The sequence below is a fragment of the Larimichthys crocea genome, chromosome XXIII (assembly GCF_000972845.2).
Source record: "Larimichthys crocea isolate SSNF chromosome XXIII, L_crocea_2.0, whole genome shotgun sequence".
Lineage (NCBI taxonomy): Eukaryota > Metazoa > Chordata > Actinopteri > Sciaenidae > Larimichthys > Larimichthys crocea.
The window spans coordinates 4,533,466-4,558,428 of NC_040033.1; the positions used below are offsets into that span (position 1 = coordinate 4,533,466).

The 24,963-nt window shown below is 39.5% G+C and overlaps 1 protein-coding gene across 2 annotated transcripts; it reads left to right on the plus strand.

The window, feature by feature from the left end:
* Positions 1 to 2,640: 2,640 nt before the first annotated feature.
* On the plus strand, positions 2,641 to 21,145 carry phex (phosphate regulating endopeptidase homolog, X-linked). 2 transcript variants are annotated; one of them, XM_019266981.2, is made up of 22 exons: positions 2,641 to 3,981; positions 8,113 to 8,169; positions 8,247 to 8,408; positions 8,977 to 9,060; positions 9,581 to 9,807; positions 10,660 to 10,728; positions 12,126 to 12,242; positions 12,459 to 12,542; positions 13,188 to 13,330; positions 13,511 to 13,604; positions 14,902 to 15,030; positions 15,370 to 15,471; positions 17,175 to 17,252; positions 17,950 to 18,053; positions 18,137 to 18,195; positions 18,624 to 18,678; positions 19,737 to 19,804; positions 19,884 to 20,014; positions 20,108 to 20,173; positions 20,415 to 20,519; positions 20,839 to 20,915; positions 21,009 to 21,145. In XM_019266981.2, exons 1-22 carry the CDS (start codon positions 3,858 to 3,860, stop codon positions 21,109 to 21,111), a joined length of 2,238 nt encoding a protein of 745 aa, XP_019122526.1. In that variant the 5' UTR covers positions 2,641 to 3,857; the 3' UTR covers positions 21,112 to 21,145. The 2 variants fall into 2 exon arrangements, with proteins under 2 accessions (XP_019122526.1, XP_027129982.1); XM_027274181.1 differs by lacking the exon at positions 2,641 to 3,981 and adding an exon at positions 4,651 to 5,836.
* The last annotated feature ends 3,818 nt before the right edge of the window (positions 21,146 to 24,963 follow it).

Sequence of the window (24,963 nt, forward strand, 5' to 3'; positions counted from 1 at the left end):
TACAAAGTGAACAATCAACATAGTAACACTTTAACACCCCTGATTTGTGTTTCTAATCAGTATATCAACATTTAATAAACGATTTTAATGGAATTACAAGCAGATTTTCCTAAAATATTGTTGTGATAATACCAAATATGTCTTAGCTTTTATTTTGCACAATTAAAATGACATAGAAATGACATAACAAATAGTGTAAGTGCAGGGAGAGACATTTATTTAAAGCCTCCACCTATAGTTAAAATTTCAGTTGTAAAGAACAAAAAACATAACTACATAAAGACGTGTAAAAACATGTATAACAATAATTACATTGCTATTATTGTCTTTATAAGAGAAGTTATGATTGTTGACAAATACTCAACATCAATAGACGTTTAAAAATGTGTAAGTAAAGTGCAGTAAACTTTACTAACTTATATAACGTTATTTATATTATATAACCGACCCACCATTAGGAAGCACTTGATATGATACTGAGCTATGCATGGCAAACAGTAAGTAAGAATGAAGTATGTGCACGCTGTTTGACGAGTAAACAGTCATTTGTTTCTGTTCACTGTGCAGTTAAATCTTCCCGTTATATTACGTCTGTTAGGTTTCCTGTCATGGTTTACTTGAAGTCTCTCTGAAACATGTAGGTCCTGTTGTTCCTCTCAGGAGCCTCGATCGCCGAGCACCTTTCTAATTTTAAACCCGACATATATATATGCAGCACATTGTCTTCCTTGAACACTTAAACAAAAGCACCAATGCTACACTTTTAGTAACAGCTCCAGACCGCGGTGTTAATTTAGTGTTTTCAAGGAGTCGTGTAGTGATTGCGCTTCCTGAGTGTGTGAGCGTGAGACATTGACACATGGTAATTTGGTTGGGTGTCTCCCACAGACATATAAATACCAAACAGCCTTCAGCTTAGCCACAGAGGTGTGTTTGCCAAAGATGAGCAAACACCTCCGTCAGCAGGTTTAAAATTATTGCCTTTCTCTAGACTTTATCATTGAATAATTGGGTTGTGCACATCAAGTATTGGGTCCCTGTCGCACGTAGGAGTTGATGACTTTCTAATGGCTGTGTCTGTGTTCAGATAAGACATTTAGCAGTACGTGAGAGGATTGCCTGTGTATCCATGCATATGTGTTTCTGTTGCTTATCTTGGGTTAATGACAGCCTGTAGGGATGTTTGGGTAAACAGACATGGGAGGATGATGAAGAGGACGAAGGGGTGAGAGAGCAGAAAAGAGGCATGTTCTGACTGTCTGCTTCATATTGAGAAATGGGACCTCGAATTAACCCCGTGACCTCCTCGATGTTAACGGGACTCACGTGTCAGAGTCTACAGCCATGTTCTCGCAATGTCAACGTTTACTTTTAGCAGGTTTAAGCATGTTAGCATTTGCTGATTGGCACTAAATACAAAGTCCAGCTGAGGTCATGATGATGGTGCTAGATAAAATGTCTTTAAAAACCACTTTTTTTAAGGTCTCAACCAGTCCTCTGGGGACCGTGAATGCCTGTACTAGATTTTGTAGCATTTATATTGAATAGTTAGAAATGTCAACAGGATTTATCTTGTGGAAAACATGAATACCTCTATAAAATTTCATAGAAATCCTTCTCAAAGTTCTCTCTATTGACTGTGAACAAAAAAACCTGTTAGTGGCATTACAGAAACGTCAGAGTATATCATCTGGGTACCATGAAGGTGTAAATTTAGAGCCAATCCATAAAGCAGACGTTGAGATATTGCACTGAATAAGTGATACTTGGTGGCACTAGAGTAAAAAAGCAGGTTTGTCCTCTGTGGAACATGAATGACTGCAAAATTTTATGGAAAAACATCCAATAGTTGTTGTTTTAATTTAAAAATGAAAATGTTACCCTCAACCATGAATATTAGTACCCAAATTTGAGCCAATCCGTGTAGTAGATGATTAATTAGAGATCGGCAAAGTCAGTAGGGTTCATCTTCTGGGGACCATGAATGTTTGTTCAGAACTTTATGGCAATCCTTTTCAATAGTTGTTCAGATATTTAAATTTAAAATGAAAATGTCAACTTCATGGTGGTGCTAAAAGAAAAAGGGAAACATGCTAGAAAAAACATCATTAGAATACATCATCTGGGAACCATGAATATTAGTGCACAAATTTGACCCAATCCATGTAGTCGATGTTGAGATATCGTACCGAGTAAGTGCTAACTTAAAAGTCAAGAGATCACTAAACTGAGTAGGGTTAATCTTCTGGGGACTATGAATGTTTGCACAGAACCTTATGGCAATCTTTTTAACAGTTGTTGAGATGTTTCAATTTAAAAATAGAAACTGTCAACTTCATGTGGTGCTAAAAGAAAAAAGGAACCATGCTAGAGACAATGTCATTAGAATACATCATCTGGGAACCATGAATATTAGTGCACAAATTTGAGCCAATCCATGTAGTCGATGATGAGATATCGTACTCAATTAGTGATAACTTAAAAGTCAAGAGATCACGAAAGTCAGTAGGGTTCATCTTCTGTGGACCATGAATGTTTGTACAGATTTTTATGGCAATCTTTTCAACATTGTTGAGATGTTTCAATTTAAAAATAGAAACTGTCAACTTCATGTGGCGCTAAAGGTAAAAAGGAAATATGCTAGAAAAAATATCATTAGAATACATCATCTGGGAACCATAAAAATTAGTGCCCAAATTTGAACCAATCCAGTAAGATATCTCAAGATCTACTATGTAGGAGATGTTGAGATATCTCGCTGAATAAGTGATAACTTAAAAGTCAAGAGATCACGAAAGTCGGTAGGGTTCATCTTCTGGGGACCATGAATGTTTGCACAGGACATTATGGTAAGTGTCGGACTGATGGATTTAGAAGAAATTAGTGGCTAAAAGAGGAGCAGACACAATCAGAACTAGAGAAAAAGGTCCCAGTTGAGATGTTAAACAATAAGAATAAAAACAGGACACAAGTGATTGTGAGTCACAATGGTGAACAATAGCATCGTGGCCGATGTGTCCGCTTGATGAATGGGTGTGTTTTGGCAGCACAGGAAGTCCCGTCTATATAAGGACTTTGTGGCCGACGCCCCAAACCCTAATGAGCACATGTGGATGGCGTTCTCACCACAGCAGGGGGGGAGGTTTAGGACCAACCAGGAGCTGTGGCGTCACTACCATCACCACCTCTGTCTCTTTAAAGAAACTATTGATGCGTTCTGGCAAAAATAAAAAAAAAACACTGATGTGTTTTTACAGGCAGCGGCAACGTCATCATCATCAGATTAATCGATTGTAATCAGAGTCCTGTGTGTTTGTGAGCCTCATTTAGTTCTGGTCTACCGACTGTCTGATCTGATAAACGTCCCGAGCAGAGCACCCTGCTGTTTTTGTACATGAGATTAGACACATGAAGCACACTCTAATGTGGTTTTAGTCAGTGATTTTATTAAATTATCTTGCGTTCATCACTGGGAAACCTGCTCCCTTCTGTCCTGGAGGGAGGAGGAGTGATGGGGTGAAAGGAGGAGTGATGAGGGAGGGACAGTCCTGAAGAGCAAGGGTGAAGTTAGAGTAGCTACAGATAGACAGATAGCAGCAGAGAGAGAGAGAGAGACAGGCAAAGTGAATAAATCTGTGCTGTCAACTTGGGACAGAAGATAGTGAGGAAGTGTGAATTCTGGAAGATGTTACTATAACTTTTTTGGGGGGGATTTAATTGAATTTTTTAATCAGGTTTTTCCACCAGATGTTTTTTTTTTTTTGCTTTCTGGTGTGTTTTCATCAATTTATCTGCAGAGTGCTTCCCATCACCTGAAAGATAGGTTTGTGTGAGTGTGTGTGATAGTGCAGCAAGTCATGGAACTGGAGCGTTTAGGTGGCGGCGGGGTTAAACCCGAGAGGGGCAACACTCGTCTCTACAGGATAGCACTGGCCATGTGTGTGTGTCTCTGTGCCGCTCTGCTTCTTGCACTCATACTGGGTAAGTCCACCACACACACACACACACAGGGAGTTCCACACACATTTTTCCTCAACCTGCATTATAATTTGAGAGGAATTCAGCGGAAATGTATCGTACAGTATCCTCAGATTATAGTACATGCAAGGCTGTAAATAACACACACCAGCACACTTATGGGAGCAAAGGTCTTTGTGGAGGGCTCGCGGGTAACTTGTGTCAAGCTATTTTTGGTTCATATAAGGTTTCAAACACGCCCACGTGCACATGCATGGACCTGGAACTCTGCAATACGCTAGTGGGAGTCGAATTGAAACCTGGGAAAAGAGGAAATAACATGTATGTTGACACTTTGTGGGAATTATTTCCAGCAGAATGGGAAATTAATGTCTAGGGTGTGTTTGTTTCTTTAGAGGGGGCGGTGCACATTAATTAACACTGACATTTTTAAAGAAACAGAAGTGATTCGCACCCGTAGCTGAGCTAAAAACAGGCAGAAATAAGAGACAGTACTTAAAGATATAAATGAGAGACATAAAACAAAGCAAAGCAACATAAAACATATGTAAACAAAGTAGAAATAAACTTGAGTTTGATTTTAAAAGTGCCGAACGCAGAGCAGTTACACACAGATGGAGAATTCCACTTTTGGCAGCTTCCCTTATTGTCTTGGAGTTGCTATATTTGACACATTTACAGCTTGAGATTCTGTAAAGAAACCAACACGTGATGTGCATGTGTAGTCTGGCCTGATTCAGTGAGGCAGTGAGAACTTTAATAGTTTTTAACTTTTTAAAAGTTAAATTTAAATCCTGAAAAAATGCATAAATACTTAAACTTTTCCTAGGGAGTTGTCTGTATGTTATATATGAAGCTGCAGCCAGTACACACACACACACACACACACACACACATATAAACCCCCTCCTGCCTACCAGCACCTGTAAAACTCGCTAATTAACTCGTTCTGTCTCGTGTCGTTTCATCTGTGCAAAAACTGTAAAAAAAAAAAAAAGGCGACATGTTGTTATTTTACAGGAAGTCGCTCACTGTGCCGTGGCCTAGAAAAAGTCTTGCACAGCCCTCTGTAAAAAAACCTTCTTTACATTTTTTAAAAATACAGATTAGACAAAGAAGATCCCACACATCACTCATTAAATAACGAGTTTTAAAGGCGATGGCGGGTGTGTTTCTTTAGCCAGACTGTTTCAGTAGTTGCGTGGTTGTGAGGATGGTCGTGGTTGGAAGGGGTGTGGGTGTGCGTCTGGGGTGGGGTAAGCATTGTTATTTTGTTTTTGAGGCAACCCAACATTCTTGTGGTGGTATTGAAGTGTAGTCATGTTATGTGCCTATGTATGCAGCACCACACGCCCACTCTAATGGAAACCCTTCACTGGTCTCCAACCACGCGAATGACCAGGCACAGGAATCTTTTTCTAATGAGTATATATATACACATACATGTTTTGCCATCTCAGCCATGAACATGAGATATTAGCAGTGACACCAGAGCCGCAGACATCTGCGAGTGTGTTGAAACCTCTTGTGTGTATGTTTCTGGTGGAGTGGTCAAAAGGAGGAAGGGGGGGCGGTTGTTGAGGTTGAACCAGGCCAAGCGGTTCAAGCAGTGTTGAAGCTGTGAGCGTGAGTGTGTGTGTGTGTTTCCTACTAACATTAAGCAACTTCTGACTAAACAACGAGACCGGCAAACCCCCCTGAGGTCAGACACTGCGGCGCAGCTCCGTAACGCTCCGCTCATCCGTTCACAATGGGGATTTGGTTGCTAAATCCGTCAGCCTCACTTTTCACGGGCCTGTGCCGCGCCTCTGTACGCCCTCGGAGCCACATCACACAGCGGTGGTTTTAATGCCAAGAGGTTAGAGAAGCAGGGCTCTCATTCACCTTCCAGGATGGGAAGTGAACCTGTGGTCACACTGCGAGGAGCACAAACAATGGGACGCTCAGTTCTGTCTTCTCGCGGCGCTCTGATTGCCTTTATTAGAAGCGCGTGAAGCAATCACAACCGACTGTCAGGTTATTATTTGCTCGTGACTCAATGTAAATAAAGATTACGTGGCAGAATGTGGAAGGCTGAAAATTACATGGCGATTTGCAGGCGGCAGGCATGAGGTTAAAAACTGAATCTCCACTAACTGTTTACTCTGTTAGTGGAGTTCTCCAGCTGTATCAACTGCACTTTAGTCTGTCCCATTTGATAAGGAGTGGACTGTGGGAACGTCTCTTACTGACCTCTCTCTGATAACCATTATCATTGCGAGCCGTGTGAGAGCATGATAAGCTGACAGCTTCAGTTCTCTAGCTCTGCAATATGCAAGAGGCATGACTGAAGAAAGCTCCCTGACAGAGAATGTAATAGTTATGTGTTCATTTCTGAATCAGAATCAGATTTATTGCCAGGTAGGTTTGCACTTAAAAGAAATTTGACTTGGTGTAGTTGGTGCAGAATAAACATTAATCCTTTATAAGGCACTCATTGAAATACTTGGAAATTTAAAGTTTCAACCCTGGAGTGTTATTGGTGGATATATGGAGACATATGTGTCAGTTTTTGGCTACAAATTAAAGTCAGAGTCCAAAAAATATTATTTATTTATTTTAAAATTAACAATCAGACACACTGCATGTCTTGCGGAACATATGACACTTATTTCAAAATATCACGCACGTGATACAGTGAGTTGGAGTTGGGGTAGGATCCAGTAGAGGCCATAGCAATGCTACCTGTAACATAGCCTGACATTTGCTGATTGGCTGGAGAAAGTCGCGTGATTCTGCTTCCGTTATTGAGAGACGTGGGGCACTCTAAGTGACCATATATGGTTCCTCATCTGATAAAGGGTTAAGTAAAAAAATGTAGGAAGATTAAAAAAAAAAGTAGAAGTATTAAAAAGTATAAACAATATAAATATGTATACAATATCTTCTATCTAGACCATTAGCGCCATCTATGGGAGGTCAAAGCCAACGTCCCCCGTCGCCCAGTCCTGATGCAAAGCAGCAAAAATGGTTAAATTGCAACTGCCAAATAAATTCCGATTGTTTTTGAAGAACTCCAGATTGACCAGGCGATTTTGTAATCAATTTCTTACGAAACGGTGACGCACGGGGTCAGGCAGCTTCCCGTGTTCCCACAGGAGTGGGAAGAACCAAAAGCTCAATAAACAGACAAAACGTTCCAAACATGTTCTTTATTGTTCAACAGCAGCAAAACAAGTAACCCGTCATTAAAGACATGAATGTCTGTTTTTCCTAACACACATGGACGATGCATCCCCCTGAAAGCAGCCTGCGTGTATTATTAAAATACAGTCAGGTCCATAAATGTTTTATTTCAAATCCATGGTGGTGGTGTATAGAGCCAAAAAGATTAAAACTGTGTCGATGTCTAAATATTTATGCACCAGTATTTCGACATACCTCGGAGCGACCAGCTGAATGTTGTACGTAACACTTCGAGTTATCAAGAACCGACTTGGAATGCTGCTTAGTCATTTGACCTTCTCGTTCTTAATCTCATGATATTTTAATGTCGATCCAGACCTGCTGTTCCACAGAAACAAGAACTTTCTGTCTATTTGCACATTCCTTCTATACGGATCACCAGGTCCGCCTATACTGTCTACAAAACAGTCTCCTTGCCACATCAAACTTCAAATACCTGTCTGTCTTTCAACAGCAAAGTTCACTCACTTGGCATTGGCATTCGTTGGCAAGTTTCCCCTGGTTTCTCAGCTCTATTGATGCGAACACTTCTGGTCATTTATTGTGGGTGTGTGAATGTGTGCACAAAAACTACATTTGGGGATCTGTTGAGCAAAGATCCAACTCTGGTCAATGGCCATCAATCAGTAGAAGACTGTATATCTGCATATCGACCATTGGCAATCTCCACTCACTACTCAATATCTCCAACAGTAGCAGCAATTTATGTTCTAGCAAATTTATTAGTGTGTTTACTCCCAAAGCTCAGTGCATCCATTGGTTGTTTTTCATTCTGGTTTGCCACTCCTGGTGACTGGAACACGATGTGATGATTGTGATGCTTTCTTGTGTTTTAATGTCACAATCACAATCTGATTTTCACATTTCAAGCAGTCAAGTTTCATCCTCACCTCTTTTCTTCTCCATCAGTGTCTCAGAAGTCTAGTCAGGAGGAGTTCTGTCTGACCCCAGAATGCATCGAAGCAGGTGAGGAGTGGTTAGGGTTTTTCTTAGCTTCCACTGTTTTAGTTGTGACTTCATCTTCGTCTCCTTCTACCTTGTAGCGGGGTCTGTCCTGAGTAAAATGGATCAGTCCATTAACCCCTGCGAGGACTTCTATAGTTACGCTTGTGGCGGTTGGTTAAAGGATAACCCGATTCCTGAAGATTCGTCCTCGTATGGCATCTACCCCTGGCTGAGGCAGCATGTAGACATCCGGCTGAAAGGTGTGTTTTTATCACAAACGTCTTGTCAACGGCAGTTCATTCGCCCTGATAAAAGTACACTTGACTTGAGCAGACATCAAAAGAAAATAAGTTTGTCTCTATAGATAAATAAGATAAAATAAGTTTCTCTACTACACCGATTTATCTTTGCACTCTGTCGTACTTACAATGGACATAACTGCAAGTAGCATTCAGTGACTAGATAGTTCTCTGATAGTTCTTCTGACGTATCATCTGGAGTTTCCCCAGAAGATATACCAGCCAGAGGGAGCAAAGGCGGTTTGACACCATTGGCAGGCGACCAAATGAAAAGCAGCATTACCTTAAATAAAATGATGGATTTGTTTAGATTCAAACATTGTTGCAAACATATATAACATAGGTCTAGTCATATTTTAGTATATTAGAATTGTTGGTATTATTAGTTATTCACAAGGCAAGACTGAACTTGTGTCAGAACCAACCAGTGATTATGTTACCAGTGAAACAAGAATTAAAACTGCACATGTCTTAAAGGTTTAATTCATTGTCACAGTCATGACAAAGATTCTTTTCTTTTCTTTGTCAGAGTTACTAGAAGCTCCTATGGATCCTAATGAACTGGAGGCAGTGACCAAGGCTAAAATCGTCTACCGCTCCTGTATGAATGAAAGTGAGTTTTGGACATTGAATTGACATACATCATTAATGCCTGTAGATACAACTTGTTATGTTATTCTAAAATAACCCATCTAAATGTAAATTGCCATGTGCAAACTGAGTCCCCATATTGTCACTTCTGGGGACTGTTGTTTACATAATCCTTCCCAAGCCCCTAACCCAGCCTTAACCATCTGAACAACATTCCTGACCTCAACACTCAACTGAACAATACATTTTGACCCTCAAACAAATCTTTGAACAAGTTAGGACCTGAAGGTCTGCAAACTGGTCCTCACAGAGATACTGTGAGTCCAGAGCACACACAAAGACACAGTGAGAGTACAAAAAAGAACAAGATGAGCTTTTATTGATCCGCATGGCAGATCTAGGTCATTGCTGTAGCAAAAGATTCACAAGATACTTCATGTGAAACAAAGGGAACTTTTACAAAACATCAGCAAAAAAAAATCAGCCGAACAAAATTCTGTACTTTAATTTGAGTGCCATAATTTGTCTGTCTGCTTACGTAGGTATACTGGAAAAGTTGGACTCCAAACCAATGCTGAAAACACTTAAACAGCCTGAGTTTCGGTGGCCTGTCGTGGGGGATGGGCTTGGCGGCGAGTATCAGTGGTCAGAGGGGCAGTGGAACCTCTTGAAGACTCTGGCAGAGATGAGGAATCAGCACAGTAAGAGCGTCCTGATTCGCCTGTACGTCTCCCCCGATGACAAAAACTCCTCACAATACATCATCAAGGTCAGGCATCCACTGGTTTATAACCAACAAAGTACATATTGTGTGAAGTAAACATCATGTACGATAATCTACAAGAAGTCTGTGAAGGTTCTCAGTCATCCAGGTCATCCGTGAAGACGGATCTACAACCAAGTCCAGTTGGCTCAAATTTAACCTTCTTGAAGAACAATGATGCAGCTGCAAGCAGGAAATCTATTGAAAACTTTTCCTGTTGGTGCTTCCAAGGGAAATAATCAAACTTGAGCGTCAGCCGCTGAACAGAAAATCGCAGGGTTACGATGTATTTTTGCAGACGACTCACCAATTTTCAAACATTGTGACAAGCTTAGCTGATTATGCCATCAAAAAGAGCTTCCACAGTGGTCTGTGTCCACACCAAGCCGGGGGTTTTGACAAGAAATCTTGGTGCACAATGCCGTTCTGCACATGTAACTGAAGCAATATAACAGTATTTAAAAAGAACAAAATTTGATTTGGGCACGCAAATGTTTTTTGTACTATGATTACTAGTATGATAATTTCTTCAACAATAAGACTAGTATTTAAATGGGAACCAACTATGTGTACTCTTATACACGAGTGCTTCTTGAACATTAGATAAACGTTTAAAAATCCAGTAAAAATCTACTTTTTACTTATTTAACTTCTATATATTGATCTTCATGCCATATTAAAATGAAACATACGTACTTAAAAGATACAAAACCACTCACATGGACACGTAGATACAGATTCAACGCCTTGCTCAGTCACATTTTTCTGTTTTTTATTGCCGCAGCAAAACTTGCAAGATAAACAAGCCCCAAAAAACCGCCCAACAGAGGCTAACCTGTGCTCTCTGTCTTTATGTAGCTCGATCAGGCGTCCTTGTCTCTGCCCTCCAGGGAAGACTACATCACCAACACTTCCTCTGCCCAGGCGGTGAGTTTCTGCTTCATCTTTCACCCCCTCTTTTCTTGTCACCTAAAAACTCCTCTTCCTGCAGTAGCTATTTCCTTCCTTCCTTGAGAGATAAATTGCAGCAGAATAGAATTTCAGCCGCTTGAAATATCAGCAGTTGATGTCGGGTTTTTATATCAGCACCTTAGGAGAAGAAGAACAAGAACTTCTTTCCAGAATCAACGTTTTCACTAATGCAAGAAATGAATCGTAGAAGAGGCAGCTGACACTAATAACACTGATAACTGGCTCATTAGGCCAGAATAACAAAGTGCAATGAATCTGCAGTGACTCTTCTGTCTTATACAAACAAGTATCCACATTAGATCATAAGAAAAAGTTCTACTTTAGGTTGCAAACATTAGTTATAGGAGCTCCTCATTTGTGTTCAGACTCCACCACTCTGTGTTTGTTGTTGAATTATTATCTAACATTTATATTTTTAACCACGTTGTTTCCAGCATATGAATAATTATGTACATAATTAACATTACTAAGTAAAATGCAAAAAGAAACTCTCTCAAAAACAATTTTCAGGCCAAAATTTCCATCCATTTCAATTACAAAGGTTTAATACAAATGAGTTAATGTGAAGCAAGTAATACGATTTATGTAACAGTAGTGTACTAGTAGGCAGGTTTATGCACTTGATATTAATAAAGCCAATTTGTTTGCCCAAACCCAGCAGTGAAGATGAATGCAGTCGTTCTGAGTTTATTAGTACTGTTACATAAATGGTATTACTTGCTTTACATTAAGTTTGTTAGTTCATTGATATTAAAACCTTGTAATTGTCTATGCAATTGAAATACACAGGTGGCCTAAATATGTTTTTGAGTGTACTTTTGATTTCATCTGATTCCACTTTATTGTTATTTGTATATTATTATTTTTTTGTGTGTGTTTTATTATTTTACTTCTGCCATTTAACATTCTTAACTATATTTTATCCTCCAATGTTTATCATCCCTCATTGCATTAACTTGGTTCTTTTTTCTTTTTCTGTGAAGCATTATTTTGTTAAGAAAAGCAAGTTTGTTATTGTTATTCTCATTATTCAGATCATTTTTAATTCAGTGTATAAATCCTCCATTACACGTAGCTGCAGTTGAACTTTTTCTTCTCTTTTTTGTTCTGATTGCAAAAACTTTAATTGTTTAATACTTTAATATCTTCACAGTATGCATAGTAAAGTGTGTTTGTCCCTTATAAAATATACTATTACTGAATAACGTACTCATACAGCAGTACAGTGGTATCTGTAGTTAGTCCTTGATGTCTGATAGCGTCTGATGTTTGGTGACAGCAGCTTACAGCAATGAAACAATAGACGACATCCATCTTCTCTTCTCTCTCTCTCTTTCTCTCTCTCTCTCCAGTACCGAGCAGCCTTGCTGAGTTTGATGGTTGATATAGCCGTCATGCTGGGCGCTCCAGAGAAAGCAGCGCTGACCCAGATGGAAAAGGCTCTCGCCTTCGAGACCAAACTGGCTCATGTAAAGACGTCACGTCAGATAAATATAAATCTCACTTAATGTATTGAGATGATTTGATGGGCCTCAATGGCTCTGGGGCTAATTAAAAGCCATCATTACTAACTGTGAAATATGAAATTGATTCATCGACTCCACCAACAGTATTAAAGTCAATGATGTTATTTTTAAAGTTATGATCAGTCATGTCGGGGGTAACATTGCTCATTGTGTCTGCAGATCTTGATTCCCTATGAGAACCGCACCAGTGAGAACATGTACAACAGATTCACGCTGTCTCGCCTGCAGCGCACCATACCACAGGTACTTTAAAGACACGCACGCACGTAAACAACAACAAGAACTACTCATACATCTTCCCTCGTGTCTCAAAAACATTCTTTACGGTTTCTTTCACATATTTCCTCTCGTGACTTAGCGTGTAAGACAGCGGCCACAAGACTTTAATCAAGTCGTGCTCCATGTGTGCGGTTTAAACCTGTGATTTAAAGAGGTGACATCATAGAGAAGAAGACAAAGTTCGTGCAGTTCTTCTATCCATAACGTTTCTGCTATAAAATGCCTCAAAACGACTTTGATCTATGTTCTATATTTAGTTGAAGCGTACTTACAAACAGACAAATGCGTCATTTTATTACTATGTGAAGTAAATCTGTTACATTTCATTCTGCAGCATGCATGAATGTCAAATTTCATGGCAATTCATCCAATATCTGCTGAGATATTTCTACTAAAGTCAGTAGGGTTAATCCTCTGGAGATCATGAATGACTACGCCAACATTCAAGATAATCCATCCAGTAGTTGTTGAGATAGTTCAGTCTGGACCAGACAGAAGAATTTTAAACAAGCTGATAAATGATTTAATGAATTACAAAAGACTGCTTCAAATATATTTTTTTAATTTCTTGTTGTATAACTTTGTGTTCCCTCATCCGTCCGTCTGTAGTTTGACTGGCTGGGTTTTGTAAGAGCTGTGGTGGAGTCTAAAGCCGAGCCGCCTCGGTCCATCCCCTCCTCTGAGCCCGTCATCGTCAGAGTTCCGCAGTACTTCAAGGAACTTTTCAAGCTCATTAACAACACAGATCCCAGGTAGACACACACACACACACATGAACATTGAACAGCCAGACAGAAAGCACACACAGACTGATGAGCACACACTGGGGCTTCAGGGCTCCTGCCTCTCATTAGAAGTATATTATAGTGTATAATGAGATTACTTATAGGCATTTAATTAATGTCCCCTGCTCTCTCTCTCGCCGTCTCCAGGACTGTGGCTAACTACGTACAGTGGAGGACAGTTTTTTCCAGGATCACCGCTCTGAGCCGTCGTTTCCTTTACAGATTCCTGGACTTTATTCGGGTTGGTACAGAACAAATCTTCCAGAAATCTGTCCGTATTTGGTCATTTTTAAGACTTTAGATGAACTGTAGTCCTTCAAAAAACACTCAAAAACAGTTAAACTATTGAAAAAAATGCACTGTAAATAAGTATAGAACAGATGTGTTTTTCTCATTCCATTAAAAGTTTACCCTTCACATGGTTTGTATATGTACATAAAGTGTTTGGCTATGAAACAGTTTAAATTACGCTATGTGGCTCGACTGTAAACAGGAAAAATGGGCTTTGAGTTCTTCAGCTGCCTACGTGCGTTCCTAACTGTAACTCTAATTTGAACTCTCACAATGCATTTTACCTTGAAAGTTTATTTACCAAACTATAAATCTGACCAAGACTCAACTAATTCGTAACTTTCTTAATGTAACTCTCTTAAACTGAGGCTTTAATAGATCACAGGAGCGTGTTATTGTACAAGAACATATTTGTACTCAAAGCTACCATTGACTACCATTGACTTTAGGGTTAAACAAACTGGTGGATATTTTATAGGCTGATTGACTCAGTGTATGTAATTGTGATTCTTCTTTTTAGGCCATAAATCAAGATTAAGATTCATCTTGGCAGTGTGAACTGAGCTTTGTGTATAACTGAATAATTCACAGCAAATAATAAAAAGCATCCTTTAAATACTGTTTTTGTACCTACAGGTACGAGATATGGGTCAAGGGACGTGAACCAAATTATAACTTGTGAATGATGTTGGCAATAAAAATTCACAAAGAGCTGAACTGAGCTACGATCGAACACACGTCAGATGTTTATCACCACGACATGTGTTTTACTGTGTACTGAAAGAAGTAAATCTTCTGTTACCAAAGAGGCAATAAAGGACATTTGAATAAATATACATATCAAAACAAGTGTCAAAATAGTTCTTGAGAAAAAAATGTAATTATGCATTTTTTAATGTCTTCAAAACCGGCTTCAAATTATTCTTTTTTTTTTTAAATTACGACAGCCTGAGACGGCAAATTTTCTCAGTCTCTGGTTTTATGTCTCTCGATGTTGACAACAATAATTAGAGAGCTGGGAAAGTTATGTAATTTTCTATGGTTTTCTATTTTTAAGATGTCGCAGGGAGCTCCAAATGGACTTTACAGCATGCCATAAACTCAAATTATGACATACGTTAAAAAAAAAATGCTGTGCTGTGAAAGAATTCAGTCCCAGATTCCCGGGCTGAGACGGTGTTAGGTCAGCGACATGTGGCGGAAGAGACAATGTGACCTTGCATCTCCGTCTCTCACACCCCCACCAGGTAACCTCGGGAACCACCTCTCTGACCCCGCGCTGGGACAAGTGTGTTAACTACGTTGAAAACTCGCTTGTTTATGCCACCGGGCGCCTCTTTGTCGACACACACTTCCAGGAGGACAAGAAACACATGGTGCGTGTGTGTGTGTGTGTGTGTGTGTGTTTTATGAGTGTGTTCTAGACATCATGACATCATCTTTTAGGTCGTAGTTTTGGTTTTTGGATGTGTTCAGCTGAGTGTATTTTGTCTGTGTGTCACCTGGAGATGATGTCAGGCATTTAATGTTGTGCCTTGTGCGTCAGTGCGGGGTGTGTGTGTTTATGTGGCAGTGAGACTGAGTGCTTGATGTTTTTGTAACACATCTATGTGTGTGTGTGTGTGTGTGTCAGTTTTTATATGTATGTCTTCTGGAAGTCACATCACATGTTTAATCTTCTGTCAGCTCCTTATTCATTTAAGTGTGCTTGTCAGATGGAGGAGCTGATCGGGGGCATTCGCTGGGCGTTCATCGACATGCTGGAGAAGGAGAACGACTGGATGGATGACCCAACAAAGAAAAGAGCTGTGGAGAAGGTAACACTTCATCCTCAACTTTTGTGACATCAACTCATTTGCTTTTAAATTAAATTAAAGCTGCTTTAATTTTTTTTTGGCCACTTGGGGGCAGCATTTGCAAAACATCTGGCTCGTCAGTGGCTAGATGTTCGGGTTTCTTCACCAACTAGTCGCTAATTTTATTCGTCCACTGTTTTTTTCATGCTGGGCCGGATGCAGTGGAGATTTTTTGCTGAAAACAGCTGCCTGCTGTAGCCAAAAATCTCATCAAAAAGTCATTTCTGGACTTGAATAACTTTCAAAAAGTAATTTGCACACGTACAACAACATATAGTATAGGCCACACAGTACATAAGGACATAAAGACAGGTCTCTGCCTGTTAAAAGAAAGTTTTTCCTTGCCACTGTCGTCAATGGCTTGCTCTTGGTAAGAATCATCGGGTCTCTGTAGATGATGTTATAAAGAGTATGGTCTAGACCTGTTCTCGATGGAAAGTGTCATGAGATAACTTTTGTTATGATTTGGCTTGAAGTTGAATTGAAATATACTGTATTTGTGGCCAAAACTACCCTTTGGTAGCCCAACTAACCCCGCCTTGAAATCAACACGTCACAATCATAATTCATAGAGGGACTTCAGAGTAGGTATTTTTCTATCACAAGAGGAACCTCGACTCAAGAAAGTGTGCAGTGATTGATCCAGACATACTGTAAGTGTAAGGTGACAGGTTGAACAAATGAGCCAATGCAACACCGCCAACCACCATTTATAAAAATCTGTGTAAAACATAAGCTGTGCAAACAATAGCTCATAACAGCAGCTTTAAAAAATGGAACAAAACATGGATAATGCCTTGTGACGATGGCATTGAGGGTGAACAAAAACAGTAAAGTTCTACGCCGTAAAACCAAAACATTGAGCTGAAAGATGCTATAAAATGCTTTGAGGAGGTGAGGGGAACTGCTGGGTCGTTGTGTGTTAAGTTTCCTGTGGATTCAAATACAAATAGTCACGTTTTATATTGTTAATATAAAGAAACAACTTGTCCCGGTCTTGCAGTAGACGTGCAGTTCTGGGTTTGTCAGTATGAGAGAACCCTTTGTACGTTATACATCCATTTAATATATTCTTGACAGAAATGATTAATTATTGCAGCTTAAAAAAAAAGAAAAGAATATTGACTGACTTGTAATGAGGATCTAACTTTGATGTCTGTGGGTACTGCTTCATCTCATTTCATCATGAGCGCTCACACATTTTTTATTTAATAACTTTTTTTCCTTTGACACAGCCGTGTCCTTCATTTTACCGTTTACGTAAGCGGAGTAACTTTTATAATGCTCTCAGTTCCTCCTTGAACCAAACTACACCAACTTTGCTACAATGAAAATGTTGAGAACATTTCAACAAACCAGATCCACCGTGACTTTCTGCGACGAGTAGAAACAACGTTAGACAGTTCACCAAGGACATGGAGGTCCAACGTCAACGCATTACGGACGACCTCTTTATTGTTCCCTTTTTACGTCTTATCTAACGGAGCCATTGTTTGGACTCGGGAACACTCTTTATTGCCTGTTATAGAATTTAATCTTATTCAGTATTTGCACTCTGTGTCATTTACTCTGAATGAGTGTCTGATGCATCTTTTTATGATTATGTAAAAACCTGTTCTGTTGTAAAACAAAAACTCTGCACTTTGTCGTCTCACTCTCTCAAGGCTCATGCAGTCCTGGCTAAGGTCGGCTACCCCGAGTTTATCCTGAACGACACCTTCCTCAACGAAGATATAAAGCAGGTTTGTAGCAAGGGCACAACATGGGATATACGAAATTCTCTTTTTTCTTCCTCTCTTTGTGGCTTTTCCTCACTTTCATGTTACTCAACCCGTAAATGGGACTTCAAGTGATTCATGGGCTGAGAATGCCTCAGATGTTTTTGAGAGGAAAATAATTGAACATTGAGTTATATCTTTAAAATCTCAAGAGTTGTTGGAAAGCTGGCAGTAACTCAAGTGGTTGCTAAAACTAAACTTTCTGTCCTGATATTATAAATATTTCCTCACTGTAGCTTAAAGAGAACATACTATGAAAACAATAATTTTTTCAGGTCTTCTACACTAATATTTTTGCGTGCAAATCCCCCCAAGTGTTAAAAACAACAACCGCCTCTATTTTGCGTGAGCTGCTGTAGCCACCCTGTCTCTTGTGGCTTGTCTTTAAAACGTACTGTTTAGATTTTGAGCCCTTAGTGACATCACTAGCAGGCTCATTAACATATTCCTGATGAGCCAGCAGCTCATTAGCATTTAAAGGAACAGACACTGAAACCGGCCGTCTGAGCACTTAGCGTTACATAGAGGGCTGCTGTGTTTGATCCGTGATGAATCTTGACCAAATTTCACAGACACCTGGGAACTGTATGAACGTGTGAAAAAAGGAGTTTAATATGACTTTAATATTAACTTTGGGGTATTTGCATTTGTACGTTTTTAGCTACAGTTCAGCGATAAGGACTATTACGGGAACGTCATGCAGACGCTGAAGTTCATCGCCCAGTCTGATATCAGCTGGCTTCGAAAGAGCGTCCCGCGTACGGAGTGAGTGTTGGAATCTGTCAACCTGACTTTTTTTCTTTACTTCTACGCCGACGTGTCCTAATACGCGTATGTTTGTGTTGCAGGTGGTTTACTAACCCAACAACCGTGAACGCCTTCTACAGCTCCTCCACCAATCAAATCAGTAAGATGTGATTGATTGCTGTGGTGCTATTTTTTATTTAATTATTCAGAAAGTCTTAAAAAACCTCCATCCAGACAGGACGATGCTACACTGCACATCAGTGATTTCAATTAAGCTTCTACCTGTGATACTTTTTCTAAAATGGCTGAGTAGGTAGTTCAGTGTCAGAAATAATTAAACATTTTCATTAAAAATAAACCAAATCTGACAGAAATGACAGGAGGAGTGCTTTTTAAAACAGGTGAAATGTGACCCTGTTTTACAATAGTCACTCTCGCACATACAAATCACATAACTGTGCCCCTCGTAGGGGGAAATAAGAAAAAAGAAACCTTTGAAAATTACCTAACTTTCTGCAATAAATCAATCCTGTCTGGACACGGCTAAAAGCACACAACCACAAAAGCTATTTTGATCTTCTCATTTAGGATTCCCTGCTGGGGAGCTTCAGAAACCTTTCTTCTGGGGAAGAGAGTATCCAAGGTGAGATTAAAGAACTGTGACACGCTCTACTAACAGACCAAAGAAATGCCACCTCATGCTTTACTCGGGAGCAATGTCTCCGAAATAATTATTCTGACATGAACCTCAGAAAACCACCAGAGTAGAACTGTAGAGGCCTGTGCATAAACAGCACAATTTAATACCTTACAGGTCAGTAAGTTTCTTAATAAGTTTCATTTTCACACCACAAAATTAAAATTCATGGTAAGTATTCACTAACAATAAATGATTTAATGCACAATGCTTTTACCAGTTCGTCATAATCTTAACAAATAATGTCTAAGACTGTCAAATTGCACCACGCTGTGCTTTAATTAATACAGTCAATGAAAGCGACATTCCTAAAAATAGAGCTCGGATTACATTTATAGACCGGAGGTCTCGTCACGTCAGCATGTGGCACAGTGAAGTTTGTGTGCGTCTCTTCGCAAAATAGAAGAAACAGTGACAGGCTTCACAGCAGGAGGGCAGAAAACACATTCCTCAAATATCATGACAGATTATCTGTGGACACTTGCAACGTTTGGATTATCTCGGTAAAGGAGAACTGAACACAGATTCGAACAAATCAGTGAACACAGCTTGAGAGAAATAAACCTTTTGCATGCACAGAAGTCTTATATCTTGGATATATGATATCTTATGAGTGCAAAAAACTAAAATGGTGCATTGTGTCTTGACTGGAAACCAATCAAAATACTGTTTAAAGGCTAAAGCTGCCTTAGCCCACTGGTTCCCAAAGTGGGGGTGGGTTGCAAGATGATTTGCAGAAATAAAATTAAATGTAAAATATTTTAGGAATAGAATATTTTAGCCTTAGTTCTGACAAAATAAATTAATAGTAATGTGATTACGACAGATTAACGACATTACCTAAGGTATATTAGAGTTGTGCTAAACATTACTGCGTGTAACAAGGACAAATCATCTGACTTCTGGGGAAAGTGGGACGGAAATTCAAAATACACATTTGTATCATCGACTTTAAACACTGCTATCGTAACTAAACTTCTTCTCCTCTTATCACCCGTTTCCAGAGCTTTAAGTTACGGTGCCATCGGCGTGATAGTCGGACACGAGTTAACGCACGGCTTTGACAATAACGGTGAGTGCTGAACCTCAGAAAACATCCGCAATAAACCCGACAAGAAGATTTCTAACACGGCGACGTTCGTCACCAACAGGTCGTAAGTACGACAGCAACGGGAACCTTGACCAGTGGTGGAGCAACGCGTCTGTAACGGCCTTCAACGAGAAGACCCAGTGTATGATTGACCAGTACAACAGCTACCACTGGGAGGAGGCAAGCCTGAATGTAAGGACGGATCCGATAAAGTCAAGAATGTTAATGCGTGACATCAGTTTGACTTTTTGTTTTTTGGTGCTTTGTGGATGTTTTGCTCTGTAGGTGCGGGGAAAGAGGACTCTGGCAGAAAACATAGCAGACAATGGAGGAATCAGGGAGGCTTTTCGGGTGATTATCCGTCTCTACCACATCCTGCTCTGATTATTATCTTTTATTAGCTCAGCATGCATTTGTTATTGGTTTTATATGCGTTTCTTATAAGTTGCACCTGCGCTTGTTGTTGGTTACCTTGCATTTCACAGCTCAAAATGTCCTCCGTTTGTGGAAGCACTATTTATAAAACTTTCCACCCGTCGTGTTGTGGAAGTTCAGGTGGGACGACTTTCTCTCTCTTTGTGTTCGTGTGCAGGCGTACAGGCGGTGGGTAGATGAGAGCAGAGGTGGCGTGGAGGAGCCTCGGCTGCCTGGAGTCGGACTGAGCAACAACCAACTTTTCTTCCTGAGCTACGCACATGTAAGGAAATACACACACATATACACACACGGATAGAAACTATTTTTGCCGCTTCGGCCAGGAAAGAGCGTCTCTGTGTCTGAACATGCTGTTAGTGGCTACAAACAGGTAAAAGTTTTGGATAGGAAGGACCAGTGTGCAGGTTTTAAAGGCAGATTCAAGCTAAATGAATACCCCTCGCCTCACCCTCCCTGACTAAACATGTAGGAGAACCTACGGTTGCCACAAGAAACGCCTCCTCTTTCATGAGATGTTACAAATTACTGTAGATGGTGGTGCTGCCGAGCTCAGGTGCATCCGATGTGCTCATGCTCTGCAGGTGAGATGTAACTCATACAGACCAGAAGCAGCCAGGGACCAGATCCAGAGTGGAGCTCACAGTCCACCAAAATACAGGTGAGTGCACACACACACACACACACACACACACACCGATGAGTGCACACCGACTTTACATCCTGACCCTTCACCATCACCGTTGCCCCGCAGAGTCAACGGGGCGATGAGTAACTACGAGGTGTTCCGTAAACTGTTCAGCTGTCCCGAGACGTCGGTCATGAACCGAGGTGCGCAGTCCTGCCGCGTGTGGTGACCTCTGACCTCAGCTTGACCCGACGAAACCGGACCAGAGCTGTCAAGCAGGGACGTCTGCGGACAATGCTGGACTTAATGAAGTTTACATGATGTGGAAACAATGAAAATACGCTCTGACGTACGAACATGTCGGGGTACGAGCCTTTGTGTATATATATATATAAGTTATAAAAGTTTTTCCACAGGTACATTTACTGCGTGTGTCGCAGTTACTGCATAAATCACAAATGAAGCTGTTTGTTAAGGACCATAATTTATGGATGAATTTTTTTTTTTTACAACAGCACTATATGTACTTATATGTGTGACTAGATAATGCTAGAATCTTTTTATGGGAATGAAACATGATTAAACTTTTACATAGTTTGATTGAACTTTTACAGGTACCTATATTTCAAGTGTTACGGTCACTGTCAGGTCAATATCTGTATATATTAATTAGCCCCAACACCCTAAACCAAAGATGAATTAATTTATGTTTAATTAATGTGCAAAATAGTTATGTTCAGTCCATTTTTGTCTCGTATTAAGTCTTTAAATTTATTATTTTTGGAAATAATCGTGAAATCTTGTATCTCGCAGAGCGGCTTAACGGGTACAATAGGAACCTGCTGCCATATTTTTAAGACTTAATATGATGTTATATATAATTTTTTTTGTATTGTTCCATGTGTGTGTGTGAGCGCGCTCCTTTGATAAGTTATGTCTTGTTTTCTGTCCCACTTTGTTTCCGTCTTCGGTCTTTTGTCAGACATTCATATGCGGTTCAGCCCGAGGCAAATGAGCTTACGGAGTTACAAGCACTCAAACGTACAAGATGCACTCGCTCCATTTGTCTTTCCGTCTCCTTCCCTGAGCTGCACTCGCACGTCAGCTCGTTTTTTTTTAGCATCTGGAATAAAGGGAGTGTGAAGGAAGCGTTGATTATCGGAGGTAATAATCAAAACACACTGACTGTTCAGCTTAAACTTCAGAGTTTTGACACCTCAACGTTTGCACCAGCTCTTCATAAATTTGAACATTAGCCAGATTATAACATACGATAAATGTTCAGTGAGTTAACATAAACACATCACTGAATTAAAATGAGTTCTATGACACGAACCAGCTGCAATATTTACAACTAATCTCTCCGTAATTTGCCAGGTGTGAGCTAACGTTAGTTTCCAGCAGATTTTAAATTACATTTCACATAAATAACTGTATACCTCAGTTAAAACATCAAACATAGACTGAATGACAAAAATAACATTCGTTAGTTTGCAGAATTCTCCCTGTGTCCACGAAGACTTAGCATATAGCTTTAATTTTAAAAGTTTTGTGAGCAGCATCTGGATGATAACGGGAGAATTTACGTGAAAACCAGCTCCTTTTTTTGATGAATAAATCTGATTAGAGAGGAAAGTTTTGAAGTTATACCTAAGGAAGAAACTAAATATCAAATCTGTCTTTATTTCTCGTCTCGTTTTCTTTTGCCTTGTTTAACCAACACAGTGATATTGAGTTTAACATGGTATAAAACAGCAAATTATGACCCGATAATCTGAAAATTGATAAATTACTTCAATGATTAATCGATTATTTTGATTGTTGCTGATCATTTTTTTTGTTCGTTTCAGCTCTAATCACCCGGTACGGTTTATTTTGAAAATCTGAATACATAAACATCCAACAGGTCCACAGAGGAAATGAAAAATCATTATCATAAAACATTTTATGACTTAATGGGATGAATTATTGCTCCTCCATCGTCATGGTAAATATTTGTATCTGTGTGCTGTGCTTATGATTGTTTGCGTTACTGGTTTTTGGTTCTTGTGCTTCTTCTTCCTGTCGGGTTCTAATAAAACTCTGAGACTCCGTAACTTTTTTCCCTCTGATTGATCAGGTGAGTCTGTGAGTGTGTGACAGAGCGGTGAGTGGATGGAGAGCGCTGATGGATGGAGCACAAAAGACATAAAGAGATCGGGATTGCATCTGAAAGCGTGTCCATCTATTGATTTTTTTTTTTTACTCCAGACTTGCTATCACACACACACACACACACACATCGTTATCATCATCGTATCTCATTCATTTATGTCAGCAGTTCCCATGGCAACTCGTTCTGTGTTCTTACAGGAGGCTCTTGAACCTGTCACCGTGTGGATGTGTGTCTTACATTTCCAGGCAGGGGGTAACATTAATGACTTGTATCTGTGGCAACACCAGCGACAGTCTCATCAATACACACCAATTAGACAACAACAGTCCAAGTGCCCCAGTCTGTTTGTACTCTGTGTGTGTGTGTGTGTGTGTGTGTGTGTGTGTGTGTCGAGGTGATTAAAGGATATCTTGTTTTACTAGAAGTGTAAGCAACACCATGGATCAGGCCCTCGGCAGCCGTTCTTACACTCATTTATTATCAACGACACGTTCGACCACTGATGTTCGATACATCGTCTTCCTTCCTTTTCCATCAATGGGACTTTGAACATTTGAGTCTGAATTGTTAATATTTTTTTAATTTTGTAGTCGACCTATTGAAAGGCTGGTCATGACATTTGGCAGCAAAAATTAATCAATTAATTTGAACATAATCGCAGCACAATGCAAGAAAAACACAGGAATAATCCAGGCAGCAGTAACCTATGAGAAAACATACTCGTATATATTTTTAATTAGATAAAATAGTTAATACATACGATTTCAGAAATGAACAAAATTATATAATACATATACTGTACAATAAAAGCAGAGAGATTTATACTTAATAAATGTATAGCCTTTACATTTATGGAGATTTTTGCCGTTATGACAAACACCGAGTTCAACTGTGGTCGACCAAGAGCAAAAACTTTAATTTATCATGTCCAACATCCAACTACAATATTTTATGTTAACACACTTAAATGAGATCATTGTAGCATCAAAATGATTTCAAATCCTGTTATTTTATTGTAGAAAAGTGTGTTTTAAAAGGACATTTGATGTAAATCCTATACCTGCGATGCATAGTAATTACTATATTACTATATAATTAGAAGTTGTGTGTGTCTATATCAAGCCTAGAAATGTATTTAAATACGATGAATTATATAACAATGGTCTCAGAATATCCAAAAGTCAGTACAAAGACTTTCAGAGTTTCCATTGTTGTTGATATTTCAAATCAAAACACCAATAATAATTTGTGTCTTTTTTTCCACAGCTGTCATAGTTTTGGATTTCTGCTTTATTTCCTGTTTTATGTTGAAAGTCTCTCCTCAGGTGTCTTATGTTACTTTACTTCCTGTCTTTGTCTTTTCCCCACCTGTGTTTAGTTAGCTCACCTGTATTCAGTCCATGTTTTCCCTCCTTCACCTGTCTGCATGTCTGGGCTCTGTGGTTTCTGTTGTTGGATTTTTTTTATCTGCACTCCTCTGCTGCCTTTTCTTATGTTGTGCTCACCTGCCTGTCGAGAGAGTCTTGTTCTCTCTACCTGTCTATCAGCACAATTTATGTAAATCACACTTTTGAGTGCAATCAAAGTGTGTGTGTGTGTGTTTTTTGTTGCATGTTTATAATATCACATACTTGGAAATAGTGTTGCTTTCATCAACAAAAATTATGAATAAATATCGCCGTCAGCGAACCTTTATCACGTGACGAAAACGAGTCGAGACGCAATGTAAAGGCTGGTCATGTGACGATAATTAAATATATAATGCAATATTGTTGACAAATAAAAACAAGAGTAAAAGTGGTTTACAAATACGATTTCTATTGACTAAAACTACACGAAAATAGTCACGGATAATTCGGACTAAAATAAGATTTGATTTGATTTGATTTGACTAAAATAATGCTCAGACTTTCGGCTGAAACTTGA

What these genes read in the sequence shown, in the direction of transcription:
- phex (XM_019266981.2), top strand. Translation starts at nt 3,858, where the DNA reads ATGGAACTGGAGCGTTTAGGTGGCGGCGGGGTTAAACCCGAGAGGGGC. An exon ending in TGTAGACATCCGGCTGAAAG is followed by an intron (nt 8,409 to 8,976) that starts GTGTGTTTTTAT and finishes TTTCTTTGTCAG; the next exon opens with AGTTACTAGAAGCTCCTATG. An exon ending in TCAACGAAGATATAAAGCAG is followed by an intron (nt 17,253 to 17,949) that starts GTTTGTAGCAAG and finishes GTACGTTTTTAG; the next exon opens with CTACAGTTCAGCGATAAGGA.